General features: G+C 42.1%; 1 protein-coding gene and 1 long non-coding RNA gene across 7 annotated transcripts in view; one reads left to right on the forward strand and one right to left on the reverse strand.

Moving 5' to 3' along the window:
* grin2bb (glutamate receptor, ionotropic, N-methyl D-aspartate 2B, genome duplicate b) overlaps window positions 1-20,958 on the forward strand; it is a 58,068-nt gene that overhangs the window by 34,970 nt on the left and 2,140 nt on the right. For 3 of the 6 annotated variants that reach the window (XM_049721042.1, XM_049721043.2, XM_049721044.2), the window contains exons 7-16: window positions 5,050-5,164; window positions 5,240-5,445; window positions 6,377-6,548; window positions 7,598-7,751; window positions 8,115-8,240; window positions 9,306-9,535; window positions 10,436-10,596; window positions 11,047-11,234; window positions 12,193-12,431; window positions 14,197-19,545. In XM_049721042.1, the coding sequence (XP_049576999.1) occupies window positions 5,050-5,164; window positions 5,240-5,445; window positions 6,377-6,548; window positions 7,598-7,751; window positions 8,115-8,240; window positions 9,306-9,535; window positions 10,436-10,596; window positions 11,047-11,234; window positions 12,193-12,431; window positions 14,197-16,566 (3,961 nt within the window). In that variant the 3' untranslated portion in view covers window positions 16,567-19,545. Of the gene's footprint in view, window positions 1-5,049; window positions 5,165-5,239; window positions 5,446-6,376; window positions 6,549-7,597; window positions 7,752-8,114; window positions 8,241-9,305; window positions 9,536-10,435; window positions 10,597-11,046; window positions 11,235-12,192; window positions 12,432-14,196; window positions 19,546-20,958 lie in introns of those variants that run through there. The other 3 variants (XM_049721045.1, XM_049721046.1, XM_068650621.1) reach the window with 3 other exon arrangements.
* LOC125969240 (uncharacterized) lies at window positions 9,189-11,847 on the reverse strand. The gene is made up of 2 exons (XR_007481507.2): window positions 11,767-11,847; window positions 9,189-9,520 (listed from the first exon to the last, which is right to left on the reverse strand). It is a non-coding gene; the product is annotated as an uncharacterized lncRNA (long non-coding RNA).

Below are 20,958 nucleotides of genomic sequence, written 5' to 3' on the forward strand. Positions count from 1 at the left end.
CTCACAAATATGATATGTTGTGTAACCTTGGTCCATATCTGCTCTCTGGTAAATTTTATACGACTTGAGACTTCAGTTAGCTTGATTGGTGAGTCATATTGAAAGAAATAAAATAATAAAATAAAAAGAATGAAATAAATCAAATCAAATATCACGGATTTGAAAAAATAGACAAATTCCCAGACAACTTCATTCTCCATATAACACAGCCCTGCACAATTTTGACCAGTTTGTCTATTCAAATGCTTTTGTAATAAATGATTTAAACTGCAGCATTTTTATTGCATATTTAGAATACTAGACAGCTTGGCCGCTTTTTGCCCCACTGTCTGCGTTTGCAAAACTGGCTGTGAGCTTAAAGCTAAGAAGACCATCTTCACTGCAGGCCATGAGAGGCGTGCACTACCTCTCTCATGCTAGTCTCCGCTTATGTCACCTCTTAAAGTATTTCCTCCCGCGGCGACTGCAGCACGTCAGCGTTATTGCATTCCTCAACGGTCACAATCAAAGTGGCTTTTTCTCTTTATTAGTGAGTCAGCAAGCCAAAGCATTGCGCTTTTGGGCATCTAGAGCCCCGGTGATTTATTCCGAGTCTTTTCTTACATGCAAGTAGGTCAAAGGATCAATCTGATCAACGGCTGCGCACTGTCAAGCTCCCTTTTTCCATTTTCGGTTCTCTAGTTGTGTTTTCCCATTTTGCATGTCTCTTTATGATGCTCTTTGATACTGAAAAGTTGAATCAATGAGCCCTCACAGGTCACTTTGACCAGCCTTTCTACACATTGTGAAGTGACAGCATTAGTGTGCTTTTCAGTGGTGCTCATTGAGCTCTGGATAAATCCTCACGAGGTGTTTTTAATGCCACAAAAGTAACAGATCAATTGTTCATGTGGCCTTTACTGGTATTTGTTCACTTATTGCATGAATGATGGATTCACGTGTGTGTTATTGCACCTTCCATTGGTTTTATTGATTTGGCCCACAATTGGTTGAAAGTGGATTATTATTTTGGGAGTCGAGTAAGAGCCGCACTGGTTTATAAAGGCTAAAGATTTTTTTTGCTTATTAAAAAAAAAAGTCCACAACAGACATTACTGAAAAATATGTCGTTAATATTAACTATTTTAAGTATGTATGTTTTTCTGGCATACAAGTGAAGATGTGTCAATGAATGCCTATAAAAACCTTAATTTAATTCAATAAAATGTTTTATTTAATTGAATAAAAACTTAAATTTAAAAGCTGCATCAGATCAATTCATCTTAATGCAAAATTTACAATATCTCTTGAATTGTATATGCTTTGAAAAAAAAAATGTTTTAATCAATACATTGTCCTGTATGGCAATCTTTGGTGTACATTTTAAGATCAACCAATCTGGCTAATAAACATCACTGAACCAACCAGAGAATGGAAAAATAGAGATATTACCTTTTTGGGTGAATCTGAAATGTGTGCATTGGACGGACGCCAGTACTCGGGATTCTGAAGGGGCCGGGCAAATATTTGCACGGCAATGCATCAAAGCTGAAATCTGATTGGACGAAAAAAAAGACAAACAAATGACTGAAAGCTGCAGTTGCTATCAAAAATAAATCACGTATTCATGTATTGAGGTAACTTTTTATTTAATTTTAATTTTACATGGTGTTACTTTAAAGTAGGATAAATGTTGTGCCGTTGGTGAGAATTAGACATCAATGGTGCTTTGCAATTTCGAGTTATCAATGAACCTAGTATGCACGATTTGAAATGTGGGAGTACCCGGAGGAAATCTTTTAGTCACCCACAAAAAGTTCAGCCGTAATATGATTTACCATTTTACCTGGGATATTGGAAAAGCACACTGAGTAAAAAATTAGATTAGTTTTTTTTTTCCCCCCATACCCTTCTGCATTTAATGTTTACCAAGATTTCACTTTGCACAAGTCGTCCGTAGGAGGAAGAATATGTAATTGGGGTCAAAACGTTTAATTTGCCATAAATATCCTCAAGCTGTTTTTGAAACCAAGTAGTTGGGCTGGACTTTTCTAATGACGCCTTGGGCAGAAAGTGTGCTGTAAGATCCAGCCAAGTTGCTGCGTCACGTTGTATTTATCACTTGAAACTGTTTTCAGTCATCTTTCCTAATTTTCACACATTTCCGACTTCTCAGTTGGTACAATTCACACCACGCATTACTTTTGCAAATGTTAAATCTCTCAAAGCATGTTTAAGTATTCTTTGGGTGTAAAAACGGTGCTGCCAGTAGCAGCAATTAGTGGAGCCTTTTTAGGGATTTAGTAGAAGGTTTTTGTACTTTAAAAGAAACGCGGAATAATTTGAATTTCATGGGATGACTGAAAATAGACGATATGAATATTTGATGTTGGCATGCTGGGCAAGGTGTGTATTGGCATGTTCAAGCCTGGTGAGGAGATGTGTTACATCACCCCTCCTGTTCACAGCACAGGTTGCTGTTTGATGTCTGCAGCTCACCTGGGCGCCTCCCACTGCCCCACAACCGACACACTGCACCAGCGGACACTTATTAAAGTCGTGCCTTCCATCGCTAAGCAACTTATACAGCACATCATTAAATGTTTGCGTTCTTTTCATTTGATTTTTTTCAATTTTAGCCTTGGCTGATTTGATGTTCTTTGGTTTAAAGTATTACAACCTGCAGGTTTTTACACTTTCAACTCAAGTGTTGGCTGCAGCTTTAATCAATTTTTTTTTTTTTTTTTTTATGGATTCTTTTGACAATTTATTATGCCAAGGAACCTTCAGTGTCAAACAAATCTTTAACATTGGTTCTCTTCCAGTTTGATAAAGTTTATTGCGAAATAAATATTGGATAGGAATGTGAAAACTGGGATATATATATATATTTTTTTTTTTATTTATTTATGTATAAACACACACATTATGACACACTAACGTCCCTGCATTGCAGCAACAGACTGTTGCATTTTTTTTTTTTTAGAAGCAGTCTGCAATAAAAAGGCAGGAATCAACATGAGTCACCATGCTGAAGATATTTAAGCTGTAAGGTAGCTTCTATTCCCCTCACAGCCATGCAGTGAACAGTTAGTGGGTGAAACGCGCGCAAACATAGAGCGTGACTGCGATTGAGCTGCGTGAGATTCTCTTAGTAGCTCATCCCACGTGCCTTTTTTCCCCCCCTTTTCTTCTATTTCCAGTGAAGTCAGAGGGGAACACCGACATGAGAAGGGATCAAACAGCTCATAAAAGCCTCGTCGATAGTATGGGCTACAAACATGAGAAATACGGCAAGCCGGCCTGTGCCGCTCTCAAAGTCCCAGCATGCATCAGTAAAAGCGCGGGTTAAATAATAGCCTTGAATCTTATTGATGAGTGATTTGTGGCGTCTCTCAGAGGTGGATTGCAGGCATTGATCTGACAAGTCACGAGATAGCAAGTATACGCTTGGGTTTATATACGGTTTAAAAAAAACAAAACAAATACGCCCCTCATCCGCTGAGATAACTGTTCCCATGGCAACACAGCTGATGGTTGTGGCTGCCATGGCAACGCATTACGTGACATTATGCCGAGGTATACGAGGCCTCCCCTCCCTTTCCCATGCGTTGCGGTTGTACGCATACCAGGAGCCTCATTTAGCAAGTTTGCGTAAAGCCTGCGTGCAAAGCATCTCCCACGCAAAGTATGGTATTTAGACATTAATTCTCCCACATCTTTTTATTTTTGGTTTTGCTATCACTTGCAATAATTGTTCTAATAATTGCTAATTGAGTCCAATTCTAAATCAAGCACCAGAATGTCAGTCTCGGGCATTCTCAGTACCTTTACCAATTTTGATTTCATTTATTTTATTTTATTTTATTTTATTTTATTTTATTTTATTTTATTTTATGTATTAATTTTATTTTTTTTAAATTTTACGCAGCCTCTGTAATTTCCCTCATGTACAGCGTGAATACTTTTGCCACCTCTGCCATGCACATGTCGCACATTGTTCACTTGAAGATGGTGGCAACAAGTGCTTGAAGGAGACTCATGCCATCATGTGTGCACAAGACTAAGCTGCAACCAGTAAATGTGTTGGCACAACAAAGTGTGAAACCTCCACTCGGCCATGTGTGCACGTGTGAGAGAGAGAGAGGTGTGTTATTAATACAGCCAAAGACGTCTTAGTCAGAGCCACTCAGTGTTCCAGTGGGAGGTACTTGTGATTAAATCTTTGGCCCTTTGCTCATCTCTCCTTAATAGATTTATTGTCTTGTGTTTGTCTTTTCACACTTGAAGATGATGGCCTCATACATTTAGTACTCCTTGTATGCAGACAAGATCTTTATTTCTCCGGCGGATTGTGTTCCGAGGCAGAACGTCTCCATGGTGACGGCGGCCCACAGTTTGCGACGAGGAAGAATAAGGGTGGGGAAGAGAGCAAAAGAACGAGACGCGCACTTGTTGAGACACGTTTGCCGATATGTGTTCTCGCAGGAGGTTTATGCGCTTGCCCTCTTTTTCAGTTTTGACCTTTTGCCCTTGGCTCCGTCTGCCTCGTCAGCCTTGTCAGCGTGAGAGCAATCAGAAGTTGGGACGGTCGCTTTACAGACTGTTTTTTTTTCTTTCGATGAAATCATTAAATGGAATCATGTCCTTGAGCTATTTCTCTTTTCTCCCTCCATCACTGTTGTTAACCAGCATTGTGACTAACCTTCACTGAGCTCTCACTGCTTTTAATATGTGGTCAAGAGTCAACATGGAAGAAACACAAAAATTGGATTGTTTTGTCCAGAACATACTCAAATTTATTTTTTATTATTATTTTTTATTATTATTTATTTTTTCTCACAGTTTATCAGTCACCATCATGTCCACATCTCAAATTGAATGACATCACTGGCTCGCAGGTGAACATGGTGTCGAATTTAGATGGCGATATTTCCCGCTACCTCGCCCTCGTGTGTGTTCTGTGTAACGACGCAGCCGATGATTACGCCTTGTTCGAAATAAACGCCATCCTTTGTTTTGAATCCCACGCACACGTTCTGACATTTGGGTTCGCAATCTAATTGTCAGGTACATCATGAATGTGACGTTCGAAGGGCGTAACCTGTCATTCAGCGAGGAGGGCCACCAGATTTTCCCCAAACTAGTCATCATTCTTCTCGACAAGGACAGAACGTGGGACAGGGTAAATACGGTGTTTGTCATGAAGCTCTCGCTTCTAAAAATCCCGCCCGTCACCAGGCCTTGTTGTCACACGCAGGTGGGCAAGTGGGAGAAGGGCTCTCTGGCCATGAAGTACCACGTGTGGCCACGTTTCGAGCTCTACTCGGCGGCGGAGGAGCACGAGGACCACCTGTCCATCGTCACGTTGGAGGAGGCGCCTTTTGTCATCGTGGAGGACGTGGACCCTCTAAGCGGCACCTGCATGAGGAACACCGTGCCTTGTCGTAAACAGCTCAAACTCATGTGAGAGGAATTTGCATTTGGTTGTAATGTGTGATTCAGGGAGGTTCCGTAGAACGACAAATATATTTTCAAGTGATCAATAACAAAAGCCCATTGTAATACTTTTTTTTGTTGCTTTCTGTCACACTTCAAGATTGCTCTTAAAAATGTGATTGAATATAAGAATTTCATAAATCGGCACTTAGAGACTCAAGCATATTCCAGCTACAAAAATGATACATAAATACATGTTTGAAAAGAGATTTAAAAGTTAAATACAACCGAACTGTAAAAAATTAACACTACCGGATTTCTAATCAAAACACAAGTCAATAAAAATAGTATGCTAAGCTACTTTATCAATAATTAAAGCCTATTGTCAAAACATGTCTAGATCGCCCCAAAAGAAATGATGGAATTAATACGCAGTCTTTTTTGAAGTGACATTTTTGTAGTGTGCTTTTCTCAAACTGATATGAAAGTGCAAAAGCAAACAAAACCGTGTGATGTAATCTTCTGAACTAAGTTGTATTTTCCCTGACCTACATATACTACAATGTGTACATTGAGGATTTAAACATTCACTCACCCACATACACAGGCTTGGTGAGACAGACCTCCCACCTCTCGGTTTCTCATTATTGCATAATTTATGGAATATATTACAGAACCTCAGTCATCATGCATGATATGAAATCACAACCCCATGCCCTTCTACTTATGGAGCTGCACTCGTTTAACTTTGAAGAAGATAACCAAACATACTGTGCCCTTTGTTTGACATTTGCTTCAAACAACATACATAACTAACCATAACTATTCATAAGACGCTTTGCATTGCTCTCTTGCTTGTGATTTTTGTCTGTACTGTGATTTAAATGAATATAACTCTTGCTATTTGGACTTGTTTTGATATTTAAATTGACCTCTCCCTCTTCCTTTCACCTGTCAGCAACCAAACAGGCGATTCGGGAATCTACATCAAGCGTTGCTGCAAAGGTTTTTGCATCGACATCCTGAAGAAGATCGCCAAAGCGGTCAAGTTCAGCTACGACCTCTACCTGGTCACTAACGGTAAACACGGCAAGAAGGTGAACGGGACGTGGAACGGAATGGTTGGAGAGGTGAGGACTTTTTTTTTTAATAATGTGTTATTGTATGACAGAAAATTTTTATCCTGCAAAATTTGTATTTATCATATTACAAGAAACACTGCAGTTTGATGATTTGATATGAAGAAATCATTTTAATAATCTGCTGAGGAAAAAAAAGTAAAATAATGAATAACATAATTGAATACCTCAAGTGCAAATATCATGAAAAAAAGTTAATAAGCGAAAGGGAATGTCACAAAATGATATGGAATTTTAATAGATCACGTGTAGCGAAAAATGTTTTTGTAATTTGTTGGCTTTCTTCAGTCAACACATTTTTCAGGTTTTTTTTTAATTAAAAGCCACATCAATACAGATGTCTTAATTAAAGCTGCCTTTTTCGGAATGTCTTGTTTTTATCGTTCTGTCTCGTCATTCACTCCCATTTTGTTTGTTATTGATACCAAAGCCGGGAAGAAATTGACATTGTCCCCGCAGAAATTTCCAATTTCAATAGGCTTAATTAAATAACCTGAAAGGCTTCTGCCTATTTCAAATCATCAAGCACATGTTCCCCCTCCACCTGACCTGAGGGGTCGCGAGTCGTCAGCTCCGCGCAACCTCGGGCGGAGCACACGGGGGCTGCTAATTGGAGATGGAGATGGGAAACTTTGCTTGTGTGTTAAGTTACATACAATTTGAGGCGCTATTTAGAATCAATCTGATGTGCCATTTTATTTATCAAGGTACAGGTGACATTTATATGATACAATATTATATAATTTTGCTTACCTTACATGGTGTTATTTCTATAAGGTTCTATATGCTCATGGGAAGACCCAAGTAGTTCAATTTAGGGAACACAGAAAAGCTAATAATATCTGAGAGAGAAAAATAAATCAGGGTATACAATTCCTGTTTATTTTACATTTTTATTCATGGCCTGATGCTGTCGAACGTCAGCCTGAATATAAACACACTCACTGAACACACACAGTAATATTTTTTTTTGTCCTGTGTTTTTTTTTTTTCTACATTCACTGACCATCTCTTCATCCATTTGTGTGTGTGTGTGCCAGGTGGTACTTAAGAACGCTCACATGGCGGTGGGCTCACTCACCATCAACGAAGAGCGGTCCGAGGTCATCGACTTCTCCGTGCCCTTCATCGAGACGGGAATTAGCGTCATGGTTTCCCGAAGTAACGGGACCGTGTCACCCTCTGCCTTCTTAGGTGAGAGACACAAAAGATTTTGGGTAGACCTACTCTTTGTTATTAAGAGAAAAATCTCACCCGCTCACTTTTCTGTGCTCAGGCCAAAGCCATGTCTAATAAAAAAAATATTGTTACAGCTGATAACAAAATGTGCACAAAATGCAAAATATTAGGTTTTGACGATCAGATCATGTCTACTTTTTGTGACAGTTTTGTTTGGTGGTGTACTGTGAGATTTTTTTCATTTTCTCAAAGGTTGCAAAACACATACACCCTAATGTTGGATAGCATTGGACTGTGCAGCTGTTGCCATGCGGGTCCCCATGAGTTGAATAAACATGAAGTCAACGGCTAACCTAACACGGCCCTTTTGTGTTGCAGAGCCCTTCAGTGCTGACGTGTGGGTGATGATGTTTGTGATGCTGCTGATTGTGTCCGCCGTCGCCGTGTTTGTGTTTGAGTACTTCAGCCCGGTGGGTTACAATCGCTGCCTGGCAGACGGCAGAGGTGAGAGTGGTTTGCACACACACGCGCACACACACACATCCGCCGACTCATTTGGCGCTCCATTGAGTTACCTTGAATTTTCAATTTTTCTATTATCACTCATAAGGAGAGTTGTGAGTTTCTACTCGTGGCACATTTACTTCCATCGCCACTCAATTGAGGTAATAAAAACACAATCAGACAAGTGTCTAAGCCTGAGCAAAAGGATCCTCAGTTCCCACTCCAGCACCATCTTAATGGTGCCGCTCTCAAGTATTACACCAGCGTTACGCCAGCTTCTCCTCCCAGTTTGTAAAAAGGCGGAATGCTCTCAAGCGCTTCTATTATCGTTGAAAATATTTATCGGTTTGAACAATGCGTGGTAGAACGTAGCGCCGCTGGTTGCCGGGTGTCAAACGGGAGCGGACCAGTTTCAATCAATTTTCCCATCAAAGTCAGCAAATTCGATTTCGGAGCTTTTCCTGTAGGTTTTATAGAGCCGGACTGTCAGGAGTGAATTGGCCTTGTGCAACAACAGCCACTCAAGATCAAATCTGTCATTTGTAAAAGTGTTTTATTGCTGTTCACAGCCTTTTTTTTGCTCTTGGGGGCGAAATGTGTATTTAAGTTGGACTAACGTTTCCTCATGCAGTTTTTCCTTAATGTCTCCTGTCTGAGTGAAATACTTTTTAGGTGCATCCTGGGTAAAACCACGAGGTTATGTAAGGCTGTCTTCCAGGGCACATGTGGAATATTTGTAGCATGTATAGCCCCGCCCCCTTTTTCTTTCACACTCCTCTAGCTTGTCATATCTACTGTACCTTCCTACCTACACACACACACATGCACACACACACACACGGGCAGAACAGTCTAAATAATTAAGGTTGTCTCTTGAATGGCTGGTCACCGTACAGCCACTTTTTTTTTTTTTTACAAGTACCTTCGAAATCTGAATGTACAGATCTGTTGGCACTGTCAGAGATGTTTATTTTTGTGGATGGAGTTTGCTTTTTGCGTTGTGGCTCCTTCTGCTTTTGTCTCCTCTTCCTCCATCATATTTGATGTCCTTCTCCTGCTTGCCAGAACCCGGCGGTCCCTCCTTCACCATCGGAAAGGCCGTCTGGCTGCTTTGGGGTCTGGTGTTCAACAACTCTGTGCCGGTGCAAAATCCCAAAGGTACCACCAGTAAGATCATGGTATCAGTGTGGGCCTTTTTCGCTGTCATCTTCCTGGCTTCCTACACTGCCAACCTGGCAGCCTTCATGATCCAGGAGGAGTATGTGGACCAGGTGTCGGGCCTGTCAGACAAAAAGGTGGGAATACACGTTTCCAGGGGTGCTGAAACAGAATATAAATGTGCTGCAAGTACATTTTAGGACCTCCTTGGAGGAGGAGGTTATGTTTGTTATTTTTGTCATTGCTTTATATTTCATTGGAAGATTTCTCTTAAGAGCTGAACTGCTATCTGTTTAAGAATGTTGGGCATAGAAGTCGAAAAAATATAATTTCCTCAGTCAAACTATTATGCAACTTAATTAACTGTACAGACTGTGATTTAACTAACATTTTATTTTTTACAGTCAAACAAGTGTACGCAAAAGTCAACAAGCGCCATTTAGACAAAACTCGAGAAACATTCATATTTTATTTTATATTTTTGTAACACTTTACATATAAGTTGGTAATGAATATTTTAATATATTAGTTTAAGCATAAAATCCTAAATTTTACCTTGATAGTCCTCTTTTTTTTATGTTTTTCTCCTTTACATCCTCTTCCCATGTCGGTTCTTTGTCTCTTTTCACATTCTTTTCCTGCCAATTAAGAAGTTTGAACTTTTGTTCCAACAACACAGAGAATCAAGCCGTATTCTCTCTTCTAAAATTAGATGTTCAAATTGATCTTTTCCAAGGCTTTTTAGGAATTTGTATATTCGATTTAATGAGCTGCGGAATACTTTAGAGCACGGCGTGTTGGTCCTTGAGATTTTCCCATGTACGTCAGACCTCTTATCACGACTCCAAACATTTAGCTAATTTAGGCTTCCCCAAGCATCGTTCTGTCCTCTGCTCAACAGTGCATTAAAGGCTATTTGATGCGTCTCGGTGCCTTTTCTATGCTAACGAGCACTCCTCTGTCATTTTCTCTTTGTGGTTTCTTTTCCGGAAACCGCCACCCCCTCCCACCACCCTCCCCGACTTCATCAACAACAGTTCCAGAAGCCTAACGAGTTTTCGCCGCCGTTCCGCTTTGGCACCGTGCCCAACGGGAGCACAGAGCGCAACATCCGCAACAACTACCGAGACATGCACACCTACATGACCAGCTTCCACCAGAAAAATGTGGACGAGGCCCTGTACAGTCTCAAGACCGGGTGAGGAGGGGTTCTGGAGGGGGGGGGGCTGCTTCAGAGGAGAGGATGAATGGAGGGACGAACATGGAGATGAAAGGGAGGAGAGAAAAAAAAGAGTTTCTCTAATGATGCAATCAGAAGAAAATATGATGAAGGACATAGCGATGAAGAAAGTTGTGGCCAGTGTGGGTGGGTGGGCACTGACACACAGCACACTCCCAAATTGAAGTTACAATGATCATCAATGAGCTGTCAGGAAGGCTCACTGATGTCTCCATCTTGTGATCTTCACGTGCAATTACCAATTAAGTTCCAAAGCCACAGTTCCATACAAAAAAATGTGATGTCATAACATCAGTTGATTCCAATAAACATAATTTTTGAGACTGGATTTGAAAGTTGCCATATTTGGTTACTAAAACCAATTAAAAAGAAATCACAATCAATGAAATTCATTCTTGTGCTCGACAGCAAATTGGACGCCTTCATCTATGACGCCGCAGTGCTTAACTACATGGCGGGACGGGACGAGGGCTGCAAGCTTGTCACTATCGGCAGTGGCAAAGTATTTGCCTCCACTGGTTACGGCATCGCCATTCAGAAAGACTCGGGTTGGAAACGAGCGGTGGACCTGGCCATCCTCATGCTGTTTGGAGACGGTGAGGCCTTGAAGGGCGATATGTTCTCACTCACTTCAATATGTAAATGTTTAGTTGCGACGGAAACTTGGGAAGCAGCTGAAAGATTCTAGAAGAAGCCAGCGAGGCTATCAAAGCTGCAAAGCTACGAGTCATTGCGAGCCAAGTTGGCAAAGTTCGTTACTTTGCGGCATCATGCACACGGCAGTAAAAGCTGCAGATGGAGGAGAACCACATATAAAAACACACATGGAAAAAGGATTTTAAGGGAATTAAAATCCCCAAATTCTAATCAATAATAAGAAATGTATCCCGTGAGGAGAACCTGCAGGATATTTTGTATTCACTGTCATCTACCTGCTTCCGACTCGTATTAAACAAACTCAGATTAAACAAATTAATACCTTTAAAATGGACTCATTCATGCTCATTTGCACAAACAATATCATTATATTAAACAAACATCGAGAAACAATATTCCCCACTTGATCTCTTGTCGTCCCTCGCTTCACTCTCTCTCTCATTCTCTCACACATACAAAAGAAAAACAAACCATCGGGGCAAATCCGGCAAATCTCTCTGGACGTGTCCTCCCGCTTTAGCAATCCCCAGGGATATGGAAATAAGATGGACATTTTTTAGGGTGGAAATACTTCTCACATGACCATGCAAACTTTCTCCCTTAGGACTTTTCAAGTCCCGGCAGGCACCCCCCCTCCCTACAACAAAGAATGATCAGCCTAGCATAAGCAATCCTTAATGAGGACGATCTTCTGCAGGGTGTTCAGATAAAATAATGCAACATGACATTTGTTCCCCCCACATACATGAGACCTTAGCTGTTTTTGGCAACAACTAAAAAATATGTCCTTTTTCCCTCCACTCACACTTGCAAGTGGCGTCACCTGAGGCAAACTCCCTCAAGATCAGACATATCACGATCATATCTGCAAACATCATGTTTCTTTGCTTCCTTCAGGTGAGATGGAGGAGTTCGAGGCTTTATGGCTGACAGGTATCTGCCACAATGAGAAGAATGAGGTTATGAGCAGTCAGCTGGATGTGGACAACATGGCGGGGGTCTTCTACATGCTCGGGGCCGCCATGGTTCTGTCACTTATCACCTTCATCTGTGAACATTTGTTCTACTGGCAGCTGCGCTTCTGCTTCATGGGCGTGTGTTCCGGAAAGCCCGGGGTCACCTTCTCCATTAGCAGGGTGAGTGTACATGGGTGTTATTTTGGATTTGACCTCGACCTGACAGATCCCAGCAATAGTTTTGTAGACATTACTGACTGTGGTTGAGATGGAAAAAGCATTGGCGTAGTTAGAGTGAGGCTGTGGGGGCACTGCCCCCCCCCTAAAATATGCTTGGATGTCCCCCCCCCCCCCCCCCAGGTGCCAGGCTAATACTGTTCTATTCAGATATCCCAAAATAGCCTGACAGAATTAAACTGTTAATTAAGTAATCATTGTAATGAAATTTACTCGCTATGTGGCGTGTTTGCAGCGAGTGATCTGAAAGTCTGTCGAAAGATTTTAGACTACTTTACCGTGTTTCTTTGACGGGTCATTTAACAAGATGTCTTAGTGTTATTGCAGGCTGTTTCGTTTCCCAGAAATAGCCATTGGAGGGGTAATTCATTTGCATAATGTTACCTTTTCGCCAAGAGGGTTGTCGCACGTAAATGGTCTCAGCTACTGTTTGTCAAACAAAAAAGACACCAGTGTTTATGAGTTAGTGTCCAAGCTGAAGTATCTTCTAATTGTCATTTTGTTTAACGCCCACTCACACTGCCCTGATAATGACTTTACAAGTCAGAACTGGCATTGAGCACTTGAACAATTTTTTTGTGTATGCAGTGTGAAGTCACAAATCTGCTTTGATTGCTTTTCAAAGTGTGATATTTTTCAAAATGTAAGCGGCACGATTAGGACTTTTATCTGCAAACATTTGACTTTTAGTGGTTCCGTGTGTCAATATCCATTTGAACAATTTTGTATGTATTTACTATAGTCTTCATGTTTCTTATCACAAAAATGATAAAGGAAGAAAAATATTATTTGCAGCAGAACAAAGAGTAGGCAGGAAAAGACGGTGATGTGCGGGTAACCTCTATTCGGTAACATTTCAGAGCAGCTACAGTAGCTCTAGATGTTCTACTGTAAAGAGATCAGAACAAACATTCCCACTAGAGCAGCTGTCATTCACCCAAGCACCCAGAAATAGAGATAAAACAGACACACAGAGAATAAAGAAAACTATGCTGATGTCAGCTATTACTGATGGATATATAATATAGTGTACATCCTTTAGCCTACAATAGCTTACTCACAAATGATTAAAAGTTTTTGAGCAAATACGTTTGAGTCTAGCTTATGGTTTGCCAGCCTTTGACCGTTCAGATTTGACAACTATGAATAGTTTACCGGACGTATTTCTGATGCAAACAACAAATTGTCCCAGCGAAATGTTGTAATTTGCATGCCAGGCCAGTAGTTGGCGGCGTGTAAAGACACATGGACCTGCACAACAGCTGCAAATAACCATCTGTGGTTACGCGTCAACATCGTATTTGAGACAGAATAATAGGACTTGTAAAAGTACACTTTTCTGGAGAAGTAAACCCGCTAATACTGCTGCAGTCCAATACCTAATTAAACACTAAACACAGAAGAAATCATTTGAAACAAAAACCGGTGGATACATAAATGGCGTCGATAGAGCTACAAATTCTCTCATACGCTTTCTTGACTTCACGCTCAACTGCTTGCACTTCTTAGGAATTAAGATTTAACCAAGCAGTCATGACAGGCACTTTCACAAATCCCTCTCTATTATGAAGTCTTTGGTACTAGCCTCCATTTTTACTGCTCATACCTTTATTGTTCTTACTACTTCTTCCTTCTCCTCCCACTTCATCTCTCTTACCCTCGCTGTCTCCCTTCACCTGCCCGCTCATCTCCAATTTCCATACTCCAGGGTATCTACAGCTGCATACACGGAGTACAAATTGAGGAAAACAAATCAACCATAGACTCGCCTTCATCATCCATAAAGAAGAACATGAACAATACCCACTCGAACATCTTGAGGTTGCTCCGCACTGCCAAAGACATGACTGCAGTGCCGGGCATAAACGGCTCGCCGCACGCGGCCCTGGAGTACAACCACGGTGGTCGTGAATCGGGCATTTATGACATTCAGGAGCACCGCCGCAGCCTCGTAGGGCACCCGGCAGACTGCAAGTCGGCACCGCCCTACATCCAAGAGGACAGCATGTTCACTGACTACATCAGCGAGGTGGAGAGGACTTTTGGGAACTTGCCCCTGAAGGACAACAACTTGTACCAGGACCATTACCGGCACCACCACCCGGTCTCGGCTTTGGGTATGTCCGGCCCCCCGCCTAATAGGCCGCGTAGCTTAGGCAGCGCTAGCTCATTGGAAGGGGGCATATTTGATTGCGAAAGTTTAGGGGGAGGAGTAGCACCCATCTTCACCACCCAGCCTCGCCCCTCCATGACTCACAGGAATACCAATAAGTTTGACCTAATTGCAGGTCACCCCCCCGCGGATTCCAACCAAGTTGGGTTCAAGGGAAGCAATGTGTACGGGAGGTTTTCATTCAAAGGAGGCGCATCCAGCACGGGGTTCATCGGGGGTCATGAAAGGTACTGCGGGGGAGGTGGGGGCGGGGGAGGCTCAGGGGGTGACGACGGAAACATCCGCTCTGACGTGTCGGATATCTCCACTCACACCGTCACCTACGGCAACCTGGAGGGCAACGCCAAGCGCCATAAGCAGTACAGGGACAGCCTGAAAAAGAGGCCGGCCTCTGCCAAGTGCAGACGGGAACAGGACGAGCTGGAGCTGAGCGGCTTCAGGAGGAGACCCCACCACCACACCGTCCACCACCACTTCCCTCACGGGCCCTTGGCACACCGCACCATCTCACCTCCCTTGGAGCGCAAGCGAGGAGGGGGTAACGCTTCACCTTACTTATTCCGCAAAGACAAAGAGAACTTGAGGGAATTCTATGCTGACCAATTCCGCTCAAAGGAGGGCAAATGGGAGCAAGAGGGTGGAAGTGGAGGAAGTGGTGTGGGCGTTGGTAGCGGTGGCGGTATCTGTAAAAGCTTAGTTCCTGTGGAAGACTTTCTCAAAGGTAAATGCAAGAAGCAGGATTCCAAAGGTGGGATCGGTTCAGTGTCGGCAGGTCAGCAGGCCCACACCTGCTGGGAGAAGGGCGTTTCCGGACTGGGAGCAGGTGGCATAGCCGGAGGTGACTGGGAGTGTCGTAACTGCCACAGTGTGTGTCACCACAGCGGAGGGGCGGGGGGCTCCTGCCCTGCTAGCGGGATTGGGGCGAGCAACGTTCGCCCCAACTCTGCTAGCTGCAAGCGATGCGACTCGTGTAAGATCCAGCCCAGCAACCTCTACAACATCAGCGAGGATAACAACATAGTGTTTTCTGCAGGGAAGAGCAACATAGGAGCAGGCCAAACGCCGACTCAGAGCAGGAAGCTTGGGCCGGGTGGGCGGGTCTTACGGAGGCAGCATTCTTATGACACGTTCGTAGACCTTCAGAGGGAGGGGTCAGGTCGCAAGGGAGGGGTTGGCGGCGGCGTTGGCGGCCAGTTTGCCCAGCCCCGAAGTGTGAGCCTTAAAGACAAAGACCGCTACATGGAGGGCCCCAGTCCTTATGCTCACATGTTTGAGAGGTACGCAGGGGAAAGAGAGTCTCCCATGTTTGGAGGGATCGGCGGAGACAGGTCTAAAGGTGGCTCCTCCTTTAGTTTGTTTCGCGGAGGCGAAGGTGGGTTGCATCGGCGGTCCGTGGGCGAGCGAGACCTAAGAGACAGGGACAGGGCTAAGATGGGAGGTGGGAGCGGCGGTGGCGGTGGTGGTGGCAGAGGCGCCGGGACTTACTCCTTGTCTAAATCTCTCTACCCAGATAAGGTGAACCAGAACCCCTTCATCCCAACCTTCGGCGATGACCAGTGTCTTTTACACGGTGCCAAACCGTACTACATGAAAAAGCCACAGACGCAGCAACAGCAGCAGCAGCTACTCAACAACACCCGAGGAGGAGGGGACTTCCGGGGCTCCATGGGGGCCACTTCTTATTTGCCTGCGTCGGCCACGGCCGGGGTGATGTCCAATGTAGCCCCCAGGTTCCCCAAAGATCTGTGTCTGGGCGGGGTGGGCGGTCCCATGGGCAACCACCACGGGGTCAACAAGCTCATGCCTGGCAGTCGGGACACGTTAGGTTTGAGCCAAAGACCTTTCAATGGTGCAAGCAATGGACACGTCTATGAAAAGCTCTCCAGCATAGAGTCCGACGTCTGAGGGGAGGATAAAGTGGGGGAAGACAAACGAGGGAAAACAGAGAACAAAGAAACGGCCCAGTACGAAGAGAAGGCGACACGAGTGGGTGTCGTTCTCACGCCGCTAAACGCCACAATCTGGACGATGCGTTCAAAGCCAGACTGTGGACGGCGAGTTTTAAGCAACGAGGGAGGATTGTGGTGCTGGGAAGGAGGTAGGGAAAGACAGACGGACGGAGGAGCTTGCTCTCTCGATAAGCTCATTGTTCCACAACAAATTTTTGAGTTCACAACGGTATTACAATCATGAATGAGAAATCAACACTGCTGAAGTAACAGGGTAAATTAACAATAATTGTACCAATAGTGTTAATATTATTACTGAATATTACTCAAGTGTTTCAAGATGATTGGTTTGTTTTCAGATTTTATTTATTCAAGTAGTGTTTGTACGATGTTGATTGTTTCTTAGCTTACCAACGTCACAGGAGACTTGTGGACCATTTTGAATATTTCGGGGGCTCCTGTCATTTTGGATTCTTCTTTGTAATGAATTATTTCTTCATGTTTATTTATTTATTTATTTATTTATTTATTTATTTACTTTTCACAATTTTGGAGAGTATTGTGATGTGTATGTGAGAAAAAGGCATGACTAAGTACAATGTACTTATTGGCTTCCTTTTTTTTTTTTTAATGGTCTTATTTCACCTACGGAAGCCTACATCATCATACTGATTTGCCTTCCATTTAGTTTTTTTTTTTTTTTTTGCTTTCTGCTCAGCAGCACCGAAAGGGTCTCTCATTTCAAGCTGGATGTGCCTTAAAGGATTATTGTTTCACCTCCAGACAATTGGTTCCTTAATTTCAGGGCTAAAAACTTTCATCACAGGAGTCACATGTTAAAGAAAGTTGTGACAATGGCAAACTTTCAGGCAGTTGAGCTTCAACGAAGGTGTCAAATGTTATTTCTAAAGACAAGTAGAGAAGTGTTGCGGTTCAGAGGAGTTTTACGCAGACCCTACAAAACGGTAAAATAGTAGTTAGAATTTATGAGCCACTGTGCCAGAATGAGAAATAAACATTCCTTTTTGTTGCTGCAAAAAAAAAAAATCAGTTTTTGACATTATCCTCATCAAATTAATTTAGCATAAGTGATCACCTACTTGTTGCTTCTGTGTTTACTCACCAAGGCAATTGTGGTGTTAGGGCCAGATATGCTCTGAGTAAGACGCTCTGCATGCTACTTTGGTTTTATTTTGTTTATATTTAAGGTATTAACAATGCCTACTTTAGTACATAGTCACCAATTACCAAAATGAGTGCAACGCTCTTTCTGGAACATTTGCACTTCCACTAAATATTATGTTTAAAACATCATGAATAAAATAAATAAACATTGAAATTCAAATTTGTTCCCCAAAAAGATTCGAATCTGCTACTTTACAGTATATTTTTACAGGTTGGCATTTTGGTAAACTATGTTTTTAGGGAGTTACAGGAAAAGAACAATCCACAAAATATGAAGCTAATTTAGATTTAAAACAATCAGTCCGATAAATGGCAAATGACATATTTTGTCGATGTTATTAGTAATATTTCTTCAAATTCCCCCCCTAAAAATGTGACCAGGTTCCACAGCTAATTCAAATTCCAACACAGTGGAACTTCCAATATCAAACAATCTACTCTGTGATGCTAGTCCCCAACCATGACCACTCCCATAATGGCGCAGCCGTCCCTCTCCCAGATCCATCAGCATATTATTGAGTTGTCCTTATTTAATGCCAATTGAAATGTTACTAGTAATATTGTTAAATATCCAAAAATGCATTTGGAAAAAATTATACCCAATACCGATGGAGAAATTTTTCTTCCATGGCAAATTGAAATACGGAGCACACAATAGAGTGAATGCTTTTTTGTCCTCCCCATTTCGAAATTAAAAGCAACTTCAGTAAACTTGGTTGACAAGTCAGTATGTATGATAATAAGTGTTTGCATGCATACACTATTCTTTCTTTCTGCTTTTACAATTTTAACTTTTAGGCCAGCAACTGGGTGTTTTTTGAAAACTTACTTTTTAGAAATATCATTGGTACACGATCAGTGTTAGTGTACGTGTGTTTGTGTGTGTGTGATTGTCTTAACAAGAGAAAACACCAATCTAACATACCAAAATCAAAAATGATTACTCCCAAGTTAACAAGACATTCTACAAAATTGATTAATGGTTGTGTTGGCTAAATGTTCTTGAACACGGTGGAGGTTTTGCTGTCAGTCACTGATAAAGCCTTTTTCATACTTTTCCTCTTTTCTCTTTTTTTTAAAAAAAAACAAAATATCTCCGTACATGATTTCTGTTGTCGTACGTGCCTGAATTTGTAAGCTTGATTACCTCTGTGTGTGCGAGACACAGCGTGAGTGAGGAATACACACTTCTTTTATATGTACTATACAACTCCATGTAAATAGAGGCACTCATGGATTTTTGATATATTAAACAAATGTACAAAATGGCAGAGAAAAAGGTCTATTTGCGATCAATCTTTGATTCGTAGGTGCCCCTCGCAAAATTGTTTTGTAACTACTTCAGGACGTGTTCATGTGCAGTTCTTTATAATGACGGAAAATGCACGTTTGATCGTTTTATTTTGACCTGAAGGAAAAGATCTGCACCAACTAGTCCATGGGAAGCACAATGTCGTTCCGCTTTTGTTCCTTCTGTTTGGGTCTCAGACGATCAAACGCCATCCCGGAGCTGTACAGATTGTGAAAAATTGTACATACAACTCCAAATCTTGTTCACCCTCACTTTTTTGTATGCAAATTAATTACTTGTGTGAAGAAAGCATTTCAGATTTGATGGAATATTTAGTAATATTTGAACAATGAGATTAAAACACACAGTCGATGTGCAAATAAGTGCTGAGAAATATTATTCTTCTGTCTCTTTGGAATAAAAGTGTTGAGTATTAATAATAAAAAAAGTGAAATCTCACACATGCTTGTCAGTTCATTTCTACGAAGGGCAAAACACAGTTGGTGAATCTTTTGTTTCGTTGATTTGAATGGACTCTATTTTCGTAGACAGTGCAGGTGCACTCAAGCATAAAAACTGGCTTATCTTGGTTTCTGTGCAGGTGTGAGCCTTCTTTGGCGTATTTGGGAATTTAGCAGACCGCCCAGAGAGAGTGTTTTATTTCAAACACCCCCGGCTCGTCTGACAATGTAGTGGCGGAAAGTTGACGACATTTTTAGACCAAATAAAAGCAGGTCTAAGTTGTGGCGCTGGTGGTGTATCGCTACTTTGGTGAGTTTGAGCAAAGTGCAGTCAGACACATTTGGAGCTCCAGCTCCTTGAAATTTAGTTAAGTTATGTTGCTACTGGCTTGTGGGACATTGCTTATTTTCGAAAACCAAAACCAAAACACTGTTATCCATTCCCCGTTTTTTTTTTTTTTTTGCTGTATTTAAATATACCTCACCATTTAGTATGTTGTTATGGAGTGAGCTGGGAATGTTTCAGGTGGTCAGGAACAGGAACGTGTCCTCTGTTTGCACCTCATATAGGTTTCTGAATTTTTACATGCTGTTGTAAAAATACATAAGCATAATGGGGGAACTGATGCTAACATCAAAGCGCTCCAAAAACACCCCCTTGTTCCTCAGCTGGGCTTTCTTGTGAAAGCCTTGTCCAGCAACAGGGGATATATAGAAACAAGGTTTTAGCAATGGCTCCCTTATGTGGGCAGATCTTTACATCTACTAGCGCACAACACGCTAACTAAACTAATCCCTTATCAGTTTGCATCTTTTTTTTTTTTAGAAACAATCCCTCCATCAGCATCTTATTCCGCTCACTTGTTCTCCTCTCCCGACATCATCAGGGCGACGAGCTCGCCGTGCATTGCAACACATGTAACTACTTCTTGACAATTAACTGTTACCTAGCAACTGGCTCTTTTTCCAGAGATGGCAGTGGAAGAGTGGTAGAGAGAAAGAGAGATTTAAAGAGTATTCCCACAGCATCTTAACCGGATCGGATGCAACAATGCGTCGACAATAGCGAAAACCAAAATGGAAAGCAGCGCCTGATCTGAACGCCCACATGTGTCAATTGTGCACAGGAGAGGAGGAAGAGGAGAGGGTGCTATGTGATGCTGCACATGTATCATGTGTGGGGTTAATACATGAGGAGGTGTAGAGTAGAAAGGGTAGATTTGAAAACAAATAAAGCACAATATGGCCCACAAGTGGGAATGTGGAGGTCGAGGGGAAAAGGTTGCTGTGACAAGTTTTATATATTACATGTTCCATAATATTCACAATATTAACAGAAAATAGACACCTGCTGAATATAGGTCATGAGTAGCAATGTTTCCAGCGTTTATTGAGACAAGGCATTTATTTT

Source organism: Syngnathus scovelli, chromosome 5 (genome assembly GCF_024217435.2).
Source record: "Syngnathus scovelli strain Florida chromosome 5, RoL_Ssco_1.2, whole genome shotgun sequence".
NCBI lineage: Eukaryota > Metazoa > Chordata > Actinopteri > Syngnathiformes > Syngnathidae > Syngnathus > Syngnathus scovelli.